This window comes from Rhineura floridana, chromosome 1, assembly GCF_030035675.1.
Source record: "Rhineura floridana isolate rRhiFlo1 chromosome 1, rRhiFlo1.hap2, whole genome shotgun sequence".
NCBI lineage: Eukaryota > Metazoa > Chordata > Lepidosauria > Squamata > Rhineuridae > Rhineura > Rhineura floridana.
The window spans coordinates 25,364,448-25,382,050 of record NC_084480.1 but is presented as its reverse complement, the minus strand read 5'-3'; the positions used below and the strand labels follow the sequence as shown (position 1 = coordinate 25,382,050).

Below are 17,603 nucleotides of genomic sequence, written 5' to 3'. Positions count from 1 at the left end.
CTGGCTGCCCATTAGATACCAGGCCAAGTTCAAGGTTCTGGTTTTGGTGTGCAAAGCCCTATACAGCTTGGGACCAGGATACCTGAAAGATCATCTTACCTTTTATATAGTCCATCGATCATTCCACTCTGCAGGTGAGGGCCTCATGAAAATACCATCTTATCAGGAGGTCTGTTCCGTACAACATAGGAAGCAGACCTTTGGTGTAGCACCTACCCTTTGGAATTACCTCCCCTTAAATATTAGACAGGCACTATCTCGGTTATCTTTTTGGGGCCTACTGAAGACCTTCCTCTTTCCACAAACCTTTTAAGTTGAGACCTTATCGCAGTCTGCCTCTGTGTTGGAATTGCTTTTTAAGATGTTTTAAAGTTGTTGGGTTTTTTTTAAAAAAAATAAGTTTTTAAGATGTTTTGTTTTACTATGTTTTAAAGTCTTGCATTTTTTTCATGTTTTAAAGTGCTTTTAGTGTTTCTGTTTGCCGTCCTGGGCTCCTTCTGGGAGGAAGGGTGGGATATAAATTTAATAAAATAATAACTAAATTTGTTTGCAAGGAGATTAACCAACATTGGGTCAAGCAATTGTTATCCCACATGTCCCATCACTTTCCTTGTCACACAAAGTCTGATTGGGGGAGGGGAGTTTGGGTTTGTTGTGCAAGATCACCAAATCAACTTTAATTGCACACCTTGAATTTGCCGGATTATGATCAAGCTCACCCCAAAACAGCTACTGTTTGGAAGCACCCTTGTAGCCAAATGATCTGTACTTCAGTTAAAGATAAAATTGCAAAAATATGGCCATTGTAATAAAATCATATTTACCAGGAATTGTCCTGGTACACTGTATATGAAATGATTTAATTTTAAACCGCATAATATCAATGAGTCTTGGGGAATTCTTCATAGAGCAATCATTTATTTCATTTGTATCCTCACTACTTAATTCAAAAAAGACTCTTAAAGACATAGGAAGAAGACATAGGAAACTGCCATTGGTCCATCTAGCTTAGTGTTATCTACACTGACTGGCAGCAGCTCTCCGGGATTTCAGGCAGGGGTTTTTCCAAGCCCTAACCTAGAGATGCCAAGGACTGAACCTGGACCTTTTAGAGGCAAAGCCTTTCACTGGGCCATAGTCATTCGCTTCACAACACATCACAAAACAATATAGTTGTAAGTGTTAAGTCTTAGAGGCAAACTGGTATTGGCCAACTGAGATGAGCATGGACCTTTGTTTCTGAACACTTAAAGCAGGTCTGGGGAACCTTTTGCCATCTGGATGTTGTTAAACTACAACTTCCATCATCGCCAACAAGCACAGCCAACGGCCAGGGATAATGAGAGTTGTAGTTCAGCAACATCTGGAGGGCCAAAGATTCCCCAATCTTGAGTTAAAGAGGTAAAAGTCAAATGCAGAGGGCAGTACACAGATCAGGAATAGGAAGAAGGTAGATCAGGACCTTCTGGTATATCTCTGGGTGATTTATAGTAGATCGGCAAGCAGCAGGGCCGGCTCCAGGAATGCGGGGGCCCTTGGGCATTAGCCTGCCCCGGGCCCCTCTGCTTCCCTTCCGCAATCCCGCGGATCGCAAGACGAGCTTCCGAACCGCCCGCCATCTGCAGCGCTTCACCTACCTTTCTCTGCTGTTCGCGCAGGGTTGCCATCAATAAAGATGGCGGCCGAGGTTTCCGTAAGGGACTGAAGCCTTTGCCGCCATCTTGGTTGATGGCATGCTGCCATCAACCAAGATGGTGGCAGAGGCTTCAGTCCCTTACGGAAACCTCGGCCGCCATCTTTATTGATGGCAACCCTGCGCGAACAGCAGAGAAAGGTAGGTGAAGCGCGGGGGATGGCGGGCGGCTCGGAAGTTTGTCTTGCGATCCATAGGATCGCGGAAGTGGAGCGGAGGGCCCCTCAGGGGCCCCCCAGGGGCTCCTAGAGCTGTGGGGCCCTCGGGCCAGTGCCCAACCTGGCCGCCCTTGGGCACCAGCTTGCCCCAGGCCCTGGCACATGCACACACGAACGTGCATGCACACTTGCCTGTCTCTTGCAGGGACGGAGCTTCTTCCGCCCACCTGTTTGCTGGCTCCGTCTCTCCTGTCTTCTGTGGCTGCGAGGGCTGCTATGCATGCCCATCGCTGCCATCAACCAAGATGGCGGTGGAGCCTTCAGCCCCTTAGGGAAACCTCAGCCACCATCTTGGTTAATGGAAGTCAGCCCGCGCAGCCGCAAAAGACAGGAGAGATGAGAAGGTGGAGCCAGCAAACGGGCGGGCGGAAGAAGCTCTCTCCCTGCAATCCATGGCAGCTACTGTGCTGCAGATCGCAGAAAAGGAGCGCTACTCCTCCCCCACCCTATCGAGAGGCCTCTCAGGGGGCTCTGTGGCTTCAGGGGCCCTCGGCCAGGGCCCAACCTGGCCACCCTTTGGGACCGGCCCTGTCGGCAAGGGTTTCTGATTCCAACTGAACCAGACCATAGGTCCACCTAGACAAACATTTTCTTTTCCCACTGGAGCCAGTCTATCCATATTGTTCTGGGAAGCCCACAAGCTGGGCATGAATGCTATCACCCTCTGCTCCTCTTGCCCACAATAATTGGTATTCAGTGGCATCACGTCTCAAGGCATAAAGGTCCTTTTTAGCCACATTAGTGAATAGCCATTGATAGACTTGAATATGTCTGATCAACTTGAAAGCAGTCTATGGGCTACACTAGACATTCCATTACTCACATTATGTCAACATGAGGTTGTTTTTAATTTAACAAATAGCCTATATGGGGTGGGCAAACCAATTGGGAACATGGCAGGAGGGTTGCCCCTTTACCCCAACTGCAATTCAGAGCACCCCCTACACCTGCTATTCTCAGTGGGAGGAAAGCCCCTATTGGCACCAAGCTAGTGGCCATCACCACATCTTGTGGCAGTCAGTTCCACAAGGTAATTATGTGTGGTGTAATGAAGTACCTTCTTTTGCCCAACCTAAACCAACTGTCAATCAACTTCATTGATTGACCCAAAGTCCTTGCATTATGGGAGTGGGAGAGCATTTTTTTTAATTATTCACTGTGCATCTTTATAAAACTATTTTTGTCTCCTTTTTCATAAAAAAGAAGTATTATTTGCTGTTTTTAAACTGTATCCCTTATTTTTTAAAAATGCTGTGTTCTTCTTGCGTTTCCAGAAAATATTTGTTGGGCAGAGAACAACATACAAGATGTTCAGTGTAAATCCAGGAGAAAGGTACGTTGCGAAGATTCGCTGCAGATCAGACCATGGAACATGGAGCGACTGGAGCCCTGAGAGCAACATTAAACTCCGAAAAGGTGAGGGCAGTCACTGATTGGCTTCTTATTAACACCAGTCATATGAAACCATTAGCAAGCTTAGCTGAGTTGAGTTCATTATTTATACCCTGCTTTTTTGTGTAGAATAGAAATAAAATGTCACAATAGAAAACACAGTGTAAGGACAATAATAATAGAAGTGCCAGGCTGAAATTTATTTCAACGGTCTTTTTGGCTATTGGGGGGGGAGGGGGGGAGAGAGAGATGAAAAGAAATCCCCTCCAAAAAATTTTTGTCAAAGGCAATGGCATAAATATCCAATAAACGGGAGGTATTATGGGATGAGGTTAGATTTACCATACTTTGTAGAAAAAGAGTCAGGTATTTTGGTCTGTATTTAGTTTGTATTTATAATGGGAGGCTTTTGGGGGTTCAGTTTTTATGGCTGGATCAGAGGTGCTGCCAGATTTGAGACAGCCCTGGGCGAGATAATCCTTCCACAGATGTTGCTCCCCTATTAGCTTTTTGGGGGGAGCTGGATTCAGCACAGAGAGCAAAATCAGGCCTCTTTCTCTTTTTCCAGCCCCAATCCTAAACCAGACTGGCCCCAGGTCTGTGGTTCTAGACTCACTAATGATATCATCTCCAACCGGAACAGGAAGGAAGGCAGTCCCTCTTCAATCCATCTTCTGGAAGCATATGCAGCTTTTTAATTTCTGTGGCAACACACCTATGCTTGTCAAATTCTTTAGTTATGGAAAGAGTTATATTTGGATAAGGCCAATTCCTTCACAAAGAAACTGGTGTGACCTCTTCTGCAAAATCCAATCTCAAAGTTACAAGATCACAGGATTGGAGAGGATCCCGAAAGGACATCCAGACCAAACCTCCAATCCTATAACCCTAGAAGTAGTAACACGTCAAGGGACAGCAGTACTAAATAATCACTTAGAACATTCTAAAACATCAGGTTAATGATGTAAAGCTAGCTTAAATTCGAAAAAAGTCTTTAACACCCCCATCAGCAGTGGATAATCTTGTCTAGATTTAATCACTGCCTACAGTTTGAAGATAATCGTAGAATCAGGGCTGGCACCAGGCGTGACCGGGCCCTTGAGTGCCAGCCTGCCCCCGGCCCCCTGCTCCCAGCCCCCCCAGACCACACGGGACCACCTACCTCTTCTCTCTTTCTGTGAATGCCCTGCATGCAGGGCTTGCAGGTCGCTGCCATCAACCAAGATGGCGGTGGAGGCTTCTCTAAGGAGCTGATACTCCCACCACCATCTTCATTGATGGCACGTATGTGTGCTACGCTGTGTGCGCACACATGCCTGCCATCAATCAAGATGGTGGTAGGGGCATCAGCCCCTTAGAGAAGTCTCTGCTGCCATCTTGGTTGATGGCAGCTGTGTATGCAGCATGCAGGGCATTCACAAAAATGGAGGAGATTATTTAATTGTGAAAAAATGAGATTATGTAATTTATGAGTGAACAAGGTATCTTTATATGTACCTGTTATAGCTGATTGAAGATAAATCGGAAGTCATCTGTTTTTGCATTTTTTCTCTATCTTTCTTTTGTATTTTATTTTTAAAAATAATATATAAAAAAATTATACTGCAAAAAAAAATGGAGGAGAGGTAGGTAGAGCAGGAGGGCATTGTGGGCCTACACAGTCTATAGGAGGGCTGGGAGCTCTGTGATGGGGCGGGAATTAACCCTGCTGAGGATCACAGAAGGAGACCACTACCCCCAAACCCTAAGGGCTGCAGGGTCCCTTGGTCAGGGCCTGACCTGGCTGCCCTTTGGTGCCAGCCCTGCATAGAATCATGGGAGTTAGAAGGGGCCTATAAGGCCATCAAGTCTAACCCCCTGCTCAATGCAGGAATCCAGCTTAAAGCATACCTGACAGATGGCCTTCCAGTTGCCTCTTGAAAGCATCCAGTTTGGAGAGCCCACCCCCTCCCTAGGTCATTGATTTCACTGGTGTACTGCTCTAACAGTTAAGACGTTTTTCATGATGTTCAACCAAAATCTGGCTTCCTGTAACTTGAGCCCATTATTCCGTGTCCTTCACTCTGGGATGATCGATAACAGATCTTGGCCCTCCTCTGTATGACAACCTTTCAAGTATTTGAAGAGTGCTATTATATCTCCCCTCAGTCTTCTCTTCTCAAGGCTAAATGTGTCTAGTTCTTTCAATCTCTCCTCATAGGGCTTTGTTTCCAGTCCCATGATCATCCTCATTAACCTCCTCTGAACCTGTTCCAGTGTGTCTGCATCCTTCTTAAAGTACGGTGTCCAGATCTGGACACAATATTCAAGATGAGGCCTAACCAATACTTCACGCAATTTGGAAACTAAAGAGTGCATTGATTCATGTATCATTTGCCCCGTGTTCCTTTAAAACAAAGATGGGGAACTTGTGGACCTCCAGATGCTTTTGAACTCCAACTTTCATCAGCCCTAGCCAGCATGGCCAATGGTCAGGGCTAATAGGAGTTGTACTTTAGTTATTGTAAACCGCCCAGAGAGCTTCGGCTATGGGGCGGTATATAAACAGAATAAATAAATAAAATAAATATTGCAAAAACATCTGGAGGTGCACAGGTTTTCCGTCCTTGCTTTAAAGGTCCTCTAAGTGAAAGATTCAATCCTTTCCTGTTTGCTGCTTTTTAAAGCAAGGATCTATATTAAATCCATTCACACATCAAAACTGATGCTAGGCACACGCATTTTACAAAAAGTTGCTGGATAATCTCCCTTGAGGGATCTGGACAAGTTCAGCTGCCAGCTTGGTAAAAACAGGTAAAAATATTAGCTGTGTGAGTTCTCCAGATGTTTTGGACTACAGCTCCCATCATCCTTGACCATTGGCCATGTTGGCCACAACATCTGGAGGACAACACATTGGCTACCCCTGAACTAGAGAATGATGGCCAAGCGCAAAAGAAGACAGGGCTCCTGTAACTTTAATTGTTGTGTAGAAGAGAGGCTTTCAGCAGGTACTAAGAGGCAGAGAAGTATACTGGATAGTAAATGAGACTGGGACCCAAATCTCATCAAAAAGCTCATTGGATGATTTTGGGCTAGTCACTGCATCTCAGGCTAATCTACCTCACAGGGCTGTTATGGGACAAAAATGGCAAGAAGCTACCACCTACACTGCCCTGAGCTGAAAATGTGCAATGCAGTGTAATATAACTCCTCATTTTCTCTCCTAGAGTTCAGAGTGAAGGATATGCTTGTCTGGATCTTTGTGGCTTTTTTGTCATTTGTCATATGCTTGATCATGATCTGGATGCTGGCTTTGAAAAAAATTAAGTAAGTTGCTACTTTTGACATGGTTAAAAAACAAGCAAATCTGTTACCCGTAAAAATAAGATTTTCATGTGTTTCTTTGTTTTTATATATTTATTTATTTTACTTAAAACATTTACATACTGCTTAATTTTTAGCGTTTCTAAGCTGTATACGATTAAGCTCTCTCTCTCTCTCTGTTACATTTAATAAGATAGATAGCTATATACAGAGGGGGATGAAAGCTCCCTCTGATAGGCCCATAGCTATGTCCCCAACCCTAACTTACCCTCCCGGCATTCAAATTAATATGCCCATCTTAGATTACAGACCAGAGGCCCGACTGGCTAGAGACAGAGAAATATGGCTATCTCTGGTGGGTCAGGTCCCTAGTCTAACTGAAAATTGCCAATCAGCTTGGAAAAATCCTAGCCTGGTTGATTTGTTTATTTTGGCTTTTTCTTCTTCTTTTTTGTCACGTGGGTTATAGAAAAGCAAACAACACTTTCCACAACCTGGTACCCTCCAGTGATAGCTGAGGCTGATGGGAGTTGTAGTCCAAAACATCTCAAGGGCAGCAGGTTGTGGAAAGCTAGCAAAAAGTGAGGCTGGGTTTTTTTTGTTTCCTCCTCAAATGGTACTTTTTCAGCTGAAGAGTTTTTGAACTGAGCTCTGCCCTGGACCAGTCAAATACTGGGAGTTTTGCTTTCTGCATCCATCCCCACACCTTCCTCAGTCTTAACCTCCTTCGCCAAAGGATTTGTCCTCCAGGTCCTTCCTGGGTACCATTTTCTTTTTTAAAAGAACTGCTTGCAAACCTAGTCTGCCTTGAGGAATGGAGGGGCTCCTTAGAATGGATTCAGCATTAAAAGAAGTGATACACTTCGATTGAGAAGCTGGGGGTCGATAAGGTTAGCAAGTGAGCTTTTGGCCACTGCTTCTGCCCTTCCTAGAGAAAAGGAGCCCTAACCCAGTTCTAGAATTTTTTTCATATTTACATAGAAGCTGTATGGCCATACTACCCTGAACATGCCCGATCTTGTCTGATCTCGGAAGCTAAGCAGGGTCAGGCCTGGTTAGTACTTGAATGAGAGACCGCCTGGGAATACAGGGTGCCGTAGACTTAGAGCAGCCTTTCCCAACTAGTGGGCCACCAGATGTTGTTGGACCACAATTCCCATCTTTCCTGACCATTGGCAATGCTGGCTGAGGCTGATGGGAGTTGTGGTCCAACAACATCTGGTGGCCCACTAGTTGGGAAAGGCTGACTTAGAGGAAGGCAGTTGGTAAACCACCTCTGAATACCTCTTACCTTGAAAAGCCTATGAATATATCCAAAAAAAGATTCATAGGGTCGCCATAAATTGTAATCAACTTGAAGGCATATAACAACAACAACAACCAGGGCCAGTCCCAAAGGGTGGCCAGGTTGGGCCCTGGCCGAGGGCCCCTGAAGCCACAGAGCCCCCTGAGAGGCCTCTCGATAGGGTGGGGGAGGAGTAGCGCTCCTTTTCTGCGATCTGCGGCACAGTAGCTGCCGTGGATTGCAGGGAGAGAGCTTCTTCCGCCCACCCGCTTGCTGGCTCCACCTTCTCCTGTCTTTTGCGGCTGCATGGGCTGACTTCCATTAACCAAGATGGTGGCTGAGGTTTCCCTAAGGGGCTGAAGGCTCCACCGCCATCTTGGTTGATGGCAGCGATGGGCATGCATAGCAGCCCTCGCAGCCGCAGAAGACAGGAGAGACGGAGCCAGCAAACAGGCAGGCGGAAGAAGCTCCGTCTCTGCAAGAGACAGGTAAGTGTGCATGCACGTTTGTGTGTGCATGTGCCAGGACCTGGGGCAAGCTGGTGCCCAAGGGCCCCGGCATGTCTGGTGCCGGCCCTGACGACAACATAGAAGCTAGTGAATCAGGGTTGGGGCCTGGTGGAATCAGGGCTAGGACCACAGCGCACAGGAAGAGATTGTTAACCTTTCGCCCCCATCCCGCTGTTCCAGTGAAGACCACACATATGTGTGTGTGTATGTGCATGCACACTCACACACGTATGAACACACAGCTGCTCTTGGCCCTAGGAGCAAATGGCATGGGGGAAAGGGTTAAAAAACCCTCTTTGCACATTGTGCCCCCAGTCGTGATTCCCCCTCCCCCCCACCATCCCGTCCGCCACCTACTATTTAAATAAGAAAAAGCAAACGCGTTAAATGCATGCAAACACTCAATGTCTTGTCCAGTCTGGTTCACGGAGAGCAGAACTGTGGAGATTACTGCCCAAGTCCAAGGCTGTATTCCGAGAATTCCCAAACACAAAACGTGTTTCCGGGTGTTGAATTCATCACCCAAGAGATCTTTCTTGGTGCTGCTACCCAAGCTCTTTTCAACTGGAGAATTGAACCTGAGGCCTTTGGCATGCAAATGCAGGAGCAATGCCACTGAGCTACGGTGGGGATGGAGAACCCCAGGCCCAGAGGCCAAATGTGCCCTTCAAGACCCTCTGTCTTGCCCAAGGGCACTCCTCAGCTGCCCAAGCCACACCCCTCACTGGCCCTGCTTTGCAGCCCCCTTCAGTGTGTTTGCCTGGCTGGAATGTGCCCTTGAACTCCGGTCATGCCTTTTGCTTTGCCTGGATGGAGGATAAGGGAGGGATTTGTGTGTGTAGGAATGAGCCTACTCTACGAAGGTAAATTTGACCTTTGTTGCTCAACCAACTTTTGACGCTGGTCTCGCCCACCACTGACATGTTCTCCCCCCTAAAAAAATTGCCCAGAAAGGAATGTGGTCATCAGGCTGAAAAAGGTTCCCCACTCCTGAGCTATAGCCTTTTAGCACCTACCAACCCATAATGTTCCCATCCATCATTTGTGTGAATCCAAGGACTGTTCTTACAACAACTAAAACCACTATATCTGAAGGTTGATAACAGACAAGACAACAAATTCTCCTCCAGTGTAATATTTTCCATGGTGCTCTGCCATTTGCAGACAGCTGAAAAGCCACTCATATCCAGTCTGAGCTTCAGCATCTTGGACAGCTCCTTGAAAGTTTGGAGTAAAACCTGGAGCGGATTCACTGCCCCACTGACATTGGAGCCCCCAGTCTTCTCTGCTCATACCTTGTGATCTGCCCCATCCCTCTCCCTTTACAGCCTCAAAAGTTCTTCCAACAGGCCTGGCTTTTTGTACGCTCATATCTTTCACAGAAGAAAACAAACCCCTTTGCAGCAGAAGTCTCGGAAATATCATTTCAATGCCTCACATGCCAGGGGTGGATGGGTGGGGAACCATTGCAAAACCAAAGCCTTTCCTTCATTACTTTCTACCATCCCATCTCCCTTGTTTTTCAGCATGATGGCCCGTATTCTGCCCCCAGTCCCAGGACCAAAGATAAAAGGCTTTGATGCCCAGCTACTAGAAGTAAGTGTTTTGAGTACTCATGAAAAAAGAATGTGAAAATTCTCTGCCTTGCGTTTTGTTAGAAGCAGTTGAAAAAGAACACCTCACTGGAAGCATTTAACACTTCTATCCTGTTCATACTTCTACTATTGTTAATTTGCCTGAATTCAAAACAAAACAAGATCTGAAAGCTGTCATGTACTGAGTTACAGCCACGGCATCAGCACCAGGCATCCAAGAGCAGTGGCCAGGACTACATTGCCGCAACAGGGCCACTAGTAACGACACACCAGGCCCTCCACATCAGGCAACTGGGTCTACAAGCCTCCATTTTAATGTCCTCAATGTCCTGGAATGTTACCAAATTCTTCCACGCTACACAGGTAGTGGATTGGACTGTGAAAGACCAACCCAAATTGTGGTTGCATTTTGACCAATTTGTAGGGGAGTCCAGTATCTCAGAGAGGAGGTCAGGTCTCCTGCTCCCCTGGTGCATACACTATAGCTGCCCAATTTCCCTGCTTTTTAAAGTTTGATAGTAATATCTGTTGCCTATAGGAACATTCTTAAACTGCAAGGTGGTTTTTTTTGCCTATTAGTGAATTACATCTATCTCTTTTGCATTTTCAAATGTAATCAGGTACCTAATACAAATGTTACAGTTACCCCTGGCATAATACCATTGTTTGTATATGTTTCTTCAGGCAGGGAAACCCGAAGAATTACTGAGTGCTCTTGAGTGCCAGGGATTCCCTCCAACACCAGACTATGAGAACCTGCTGGAGGAATTTTTGGAGATAGATGACAGTGAAGACCAGCAACTAATGCCAAGCAATGAAAAGAGTTACCCCAATAAAAACATGAAGTTGGCACACCAGGAAACAGACAGTGACTCAGGAAGAGGAAGCTGCGAGAGTCCTTCACTGTTGTCAGAGAAGCGTAAGGAAGCCAAAAATCCACTTTTGGTATCAAAAATACCAGATACCAATGAGATGCAAAGGGACACTCAGAGAAGCAGCCTACAGGAGACCCCAAGAGGAGACACTGAAGGACAGCATCCCTTGGTTAGCAATGGTGGACCTAGATCATCTACATGGCCTGGATTTCAGCTATCTTATTGTCAGACTTCTAAAGGTTCCTACTATGACACTGTAGGTGGGTGTAAAATGGCTTTCAGCGCCATGAATGTCCACAGGTCACCCATTGTGATGGGGCGTGAAGAAGGAAAATGTCGTTCACAACATCCTAAACACATTGAGACTATTTGTGAAGGAAAACCAGCCAAACTGGAGGATGCAGCAAATTTACCCTTAAATACTCAGCATGAGCGGGAGGGGGTGTGGTTACTTCCACCAGCAAGGTCGCCTTTCTTGCCTACAAAGCAAATGGATTACGTCGAAGTTCACAAAGTCAATCATGATGGAGCTCTGGCCGTATTGCCAAAACAGAAAGAAACTGTTGACAAAACTGAAAGGTGTCTTGTCCCTGGTAATACAAATGAGTACACCAAGGTTTCAACAGTTGTATCCAACCATATTCTGGTGTTATTCCCAGATCCCAAAGTAGAGGCTTTGCCTTTCTTTCAGGAACCACCAAAGGAACCCACACAGGACTCTCAGCAGAGCCAAAGAGAGATAAATTTGAGCTATTGTCTCACAGCTCCAAGCACATGCAAAATACAAACTGGTGGGTTAGACTACATGGATCCAAATAATTTTATGTGCCGCTTTAATTAACTGAAAGGTTGGCTATCCTTCTACAGGTAACAACACTAGAAGTAAAATAAACACTGTTGGCACAAAAGTGCTCATATGTCTGATTTAGCTCAGTTGAACTTCATGCTTTTTTATGCTTCATATTCAAGTCACTTAAGAATATGCAGATAACTGATTGTAGATCGATTTTTCCCTTACCCGTGGTTTTTAGAGTTACTTTTTAATGTGTGTGAAGAATGGCTTACAGGAAATTCAAAGTATATGGCAGCATTTTAAAAACACAACACTCATTTCTCTGACATGCCTTATTAAAAAGGGAAGTGTACATTCATGTAACAAAAGCAACTCTCCGATCATTATCAAATGCTGCTGGTTAAGAGGTGTAGGCTGATCTTATACAATACTGTGAAAAATTATACCGTTGTCAGATTCTTGAACTACACCAATAGCGTGTCCAACCTATTGTGGGTCATACAATGTAAGTGACGATGTGCAACCCATCATGCTTAATTCGGAGGGGGTGGCTTTGTTCTCAAGTATGTTGAGCCATTGGACAAGCCACAGTACAGGAGGAACAGGCGGACCTCATTTTGTGCCAGAGTTCAGCCTATGAGCCCTCCTCTCCAGAATGCATCAGACTCCTACAGTATGTACCACTTGTGGCATGTGTGTGGGACTGTCTCCAGGTAGGAGGGAGCACCCATCATGGAGCCTGCTGATGGGCACCATGTATGCTAGTGACTTCCCCTGTTTTAGCAGATGGTGCGGCCCTCCCCTACTCCTCTTCATTTCTGCCAGACACAGAGAGTAGGCAGGGCTTATTTGGAGGTGGAGGAGAGGGGAATGATGGCAATGCTCCCAAATGCCAGTCAGCACCTTTGTATTTGCCCACCATGCAATGTAGCAGTGCTGGACCTGATCTGTCCCATAGTTTGGCCAGCCAAGAATCACACATGTTGCTGTTGCCTGAGTAAAGCTAGCCAAATATGACAGACTCAGTAAAAAGCAAAGACATGAATGAAAACCAGAACCAATTGCATGAGTATTCCATCGGTATTTGTGCAGTTTCTGTGACATGCCGCTAGCGAAAAATTTCAAATTTATTTTATGTTCTACTACAATTTATTTTTAATACGTTTTAAAGGCTAGTACAGTTTTTATATTCTATTTTTGTTTGCTTTTTCTATTAAAAAACCACTAGTTTTATGGCTGTTAAAAATCTTATACTTACATCAGATGTAATATATTGAAGGTATTCTTTGCTAGAGAGTGAAATCTTCTATACATGTTTTTCTGCTTTGCTTTAGTGCTGGCATGGGGAATCTGTGGCCCTTCAGATGTTGTTGGACTCCAGCTCCCATCAGTCCCAGCAAGCATGACCAATGGCCAAGGATGGGAGTTGTAATCCAGCAACATGGGGGGGGGGCACCAGCTTCCCACTCCTGCTTTAGTGTAGTAAATTATTATTTCCCTCTTTGCTGTGCAGTCTCCTCAAACTGTGTTTAAAGTTTAAATAGACCCCATTAACACCAGTATGATTATTTACAAATATTCCAGCATTTAGGGGAGGGGAGCAACCTAAAGTAATCCATTCCTATAAAGATTTGAATTACTTCGCACAGCAGGACTCAGCGTCATATATTGCCTTATTGTACATAAAAAGTCTGCTTGAATACAAACCCTGTGTATTTCTGCAGACTATTTTTCTATTATTAAAATAAACTGTTTTCTGATTGTCCCAGAGCTATTTATGTAACCAAAAAACCTTATTGCCTCTTTCCTGTCTCTGCAAGCAGAGCAGATAATAAGATAGGAAGTTTTCTGTATCTGTAATAAAACTCCATTGCTATAGAGACAATCTTAAATTGCTATATAATTATGTTGTGAAGCTCTCAGGCCTTCCTGCCATATCAGGGGGCATATTCTTTTTACTGTCAAGGGGCTACCATCCCACTCTCCCCATAGGCATTTCCAATATGACTTTGAACTTCATTATAATATTCTAATAAGCATGTTATAGTCCTTGTACCATGGAAAAGATAAGGTGGAGTGACACCATTCTCTGTCTCTATCTGCTCTAGAGCGGTGTTCTTCAACCTTGGTTTCCCAGACATGGATGGACTACAACTTCCATCATCTCCGGACAGCATGGTCAATGGTCAGGAATTGTGGGAGTTGTAGTCCATTCACATCTGGAGACCCAAGGCTGAAAAACACTGCTCTAGAGCATCACAGCCAATGGGAGCTTTTGGTCTAGTACTAGAAGCTCTAGCTGTGCGCCCCTCTGCTTTTTACCTCTGTGAACTATCTCACCCTATGGCAGCCACAGGAAAAGCCTAGTTTGGGCTGGCTTTCATGTCCTTGAGCCGGGACCAAGCTGGTTGTGGGCATTTGTTGATAGGGATGGATGGAGCTGTTCATTTCAGTTCTCTACATTTCTCATTTTTTCAATCTTAAATACAGTTCTCCGCATTTCTGTGGCGATTTGTAATTTATTTATTTATTTAAAAGCCTCATGAAAATTCATCAGCATTTCAATGTGAATTTCTCCAAATAAAACACATTTTTATAGGTAGTTTTGACTAAAGTACACATTTTTGCAAGCAATTTTCCATAAAATAATGCATTTTTGTGTCTTATTTTCACACACACACACATATGCATCTTTATGCACACTTGCTCCTAATATACGCATTTTTGTAACATTGTTTTGGTTGGAGAACTGCCCTGCAAAATTTGGAGAAGTGGAAATTCCAAAGGAGAGCTGTGCAGTTCATGTATTGTTTCAGAAAGTGTGAATTAGGGAGGTTCTCCTTTCAATGAATTTAATTTCTCCCCCATCCCTATGTGCTGGATTGAGCTGTTGGCAAGTTGGTGCTAGCCACCCTGAATGTGAACTGCCAGTGATGCCTCAAAAGCCAAATCCTACTCATAGTGGCTCATGAACACAACTCCCTTGCAGAAAGCTAAATAGAGAGGATGCCCAGCACAAGCGAAGCTCATTTGGGTAGCTGCTGCAGCACGGAATGGTTGTGAGAACCGTCTTGGGAAGAGGAAGAGAATGGTTCAGCTTGGGACAAATATTAGTTGAGGGTAGGGGATCGACATAGTCTCTTTCAAATTGCAGGTAGTGAGTTACATTCTGTTTTTCTATGATTTGCATATCTGTGACCGTGCTTGTGTGTGTGCATAAGGATATGCAATACAGATTTTATCCAGCTAAATTATACTCAGGGTAAACTTACTGACATTAATGAACCTAAGACTGCAATCCAAACTCCCTTTACAGCAGGCTGGGAGAGGGGTTGGATTGAGTGGCCTCCTTGCTGGCCTCCGCAAACCTCCACCTTTGGAATGATGCCGGCACCATTCAGCTGGTGTGGAATTTCCCGTGCCCTGTGTGCGGGTGGACGGAAATGCCATGGGTGGGATCCTCACCAGCAGCAGCTCACAAATAGTCCTGAAACAGGGTGTTCCATAAAGGAGAAGGGGCTAATAAGTCAATCCAGGATCCCCAGCTGGCATGAACAGCAGGACTTTGAATGCTATGGTGGCCCTGATGCTCCCTAGCTGGACTACACAGCAGGTGGGCACCGAAGCAGGTGCAGATTTTCAAAGCAATTTTGGATTTTTATCGCATTGATTTAATCCGGATTTAAAGGCAATAGCACCTGAATGCAGTTGACAAAAACATCATGTAAACGGTCCAAATTAAAAGGATCTGCAAAAAGCACCAGCTCCACATTTAACCTCCATGTGATCGAGCCCTTAGTCATGTCCATTCATTTCAGTGGGTCTACTCTGACTATGACTAACGTTGGATACAACCCTAAGTATTTAATGCAGATGGGAATATGCTTTGTTTGATAATATGTTTCTCATAATAAGGGTTGATGTGGTAAGGTCTCTTGTTTATCAAGTAAACTGAGCTAGCGTCTTCCCACAAAATAATACACAATCCCTAGTTCTGGCTGGTACGGGTATGCCCATGATGGGCTTGCAGAGGGATGGAGGTGGCAGGAGAAAGGTGTGCTACCCTGTTCCCAGTGTCTTTATTCAGGGAAAACTAGAAAAGTTTTTAAAAAGGACACCAGGTATTGGAGTTCTTGGTTTGCTTGCTTGCTTGCTTGTTTTTTTGCTAGGGTGCAAATGTTTCCAAGTATATTTTTAAGAAGAATGTTAAGACTTTACAGTTGCAATCATGAAAGGTCCTGTTGAAAAAAAGACCAGTTTGTTCAATATAGCACATAAAGATTTAGCAAATGAGTACCTCCCTTTGGACTACATATTTTATATAAATAAGGTATCTAATCTTGTTCTGCAGTATTTCTGACAGTCACATTTGTCCTTTCACATTGTCTAAGAAGACAGGCTATTAATTTACATATCTCGCAGAAACTTATGAGATGTCCTGCACAAATGTTTTCTATGTAATTTTCTGGATTTTAAGTAACAATCTTTGGAGTTAATTATATGCTCTGGTTGCTGGGGCCACACAACCCTCCACATTGTAGATTTGGAGTATGCTATATGTGGTGTGATATACTGTTCAAGGAATACTTTTTACTTCTGCTTTTTATTCATATTTCCAGTCTGCAGTCCCAGGAGCAGACAAGTATTGAAGTAGCAAATTCTGTCCTAAATTTGTTAATATATTTGTTGTGTAACTTGGTTAAAACTACACGTGTGTAGTGGCTTTCTAGTGATAATGACCATTTGTTAAAACTCCATGTGCAGCTTTTTTCTGTGATGACTTCTGAAACATTCTGTACAAGGAGTTCATAGAATTGCACATTCTGGCTGCAATCCTAAACACATTTACTAGTGAGTATGTCCTAGTATGATGGAACTCAGTGTGGTTTCACTTCTGACTAGCAAATGTGGATAGGAATGTTCATTTTTCACTGAGTTGAGATAAAATGTGAGTATTGTGCAGGAAAGCCAAAGTAATATAAACTAGCTATATATGTCTGCTGAAAAGCCATAAAGTTGTGTTACAATCAGACAAGTGTGATGGCACAAGGTTTTTCCCTGACAAACAAATCATACTACCTCATGCTTCTTTTTCCTCACTAACAGCTGAGAGAGAGAGAGAGAGAGAGAGAGAGAGATGTCAACTTGCCAATTATTTAACAAGGACCAAGCTGTGCCCTTTACAATCACTTTGATATTTAAGGTGGAGAGTTTTAATGTTTGTTGTGCATCCACAATGAGCTATATATATATATATATGTAGCCCCATTCAGATGTTATTTGTGTATTCCCAACTTCCATACCTTTATTAAAATGTCTGAAAGAGCCCCTGTACATTCAATTTTATGTACATAGGACTCTCTCTATGCAATCAGGAATAGAAGAAACTGCACTGTACTGAGTAAGACCATTGGCCCACCTAGGTTAGTATTGACTGCACTAACTGGCAGAAGCTCTTCAGGATTTGGGGCAATTTTTCCCCCCAGTCCCACCTGGAGATGCCCGATATTGAACCTGGGATCTTCTGCATGCAAAATAGATGCTCTACCATTGAGCTATGGCCCTTTCCATTGAAACTCTGCTTTTTAAAATCAGAATAGTATTCTCTCTCTCTCTCTCTCTCTCTCTCTCTCTCTCTCTCTGTGTTGTGTGTGTGTGTGTGTGTGTGTGTGCGTACGCGCACGCATTAATTGTGTAATTGTTTTGTCTCCATAATTGGCCCAGATCTACAGATTGTGCCTGGGAGAGAGGACTCAGAGCCAAGTGGGGAGACTTGAGGGGGGCCCAAGTAGTGTAGTGACGGGAAGAGGGAGATATGGCGTTGTGAGGAGGACTTGCCAGGTAAGGGGAACGTGACCCCAGCAGTTAACGACTGTGCCTTGTTCCGGTCCTCCCCACACCTGCAGGTTTGTTGGTTGCCCTATCAGTCAGCTCTCA

The 17,603-nt window shown here is 44.5% G+C and overlaps 1 protein-coding gene and 1 pseudogene across 10 annotated transcripts in view; both read left to right on the top strand.

Annotated features, from left to right (window-relative positions):
* Nucleotides 1-14,200, top strand: part of PRLR (prolactin receptor) — a 255,714-nt gene extending 241,514 nt beyond the window's left edge. For all 10 annotated transcript variants that reach the window (XM_061616207.1, XM_061616167.1, XM_061616197.1 and 7 more), the window contains 4 exons: nucleotides 3,186-3,327; nucleotides 6,513-6,612; nucleotides 9,930-9,999; nucleotides 10,683-14,200. In XM_061616207.1, coding sequence (XP_061472191.1) covers nucleotides 3,186-3,327; nucleotides 6,513-6,612; nucleotides 9,930-9,999; nucleotides 10,683-11,714 — 1,344 coding nt within the window. In that variant the 3' untranslated portion in view covers nucleotides 11,715-14,200. The remainder of the gene's footprint in view (nucleotides 1-3,185; nucleotides 3,328-6,512; nucleotides 6,613-9,929; nucleotides 10,000-10,682) is intronic.
* Nucleotides 7,594-7,712, top strand: LOC133375801 (5S ribosomal RNA; annotated as a pseudogene).
* Nucleotides 14,201-17,603: the final 3,403 nt, after the last annotated feature.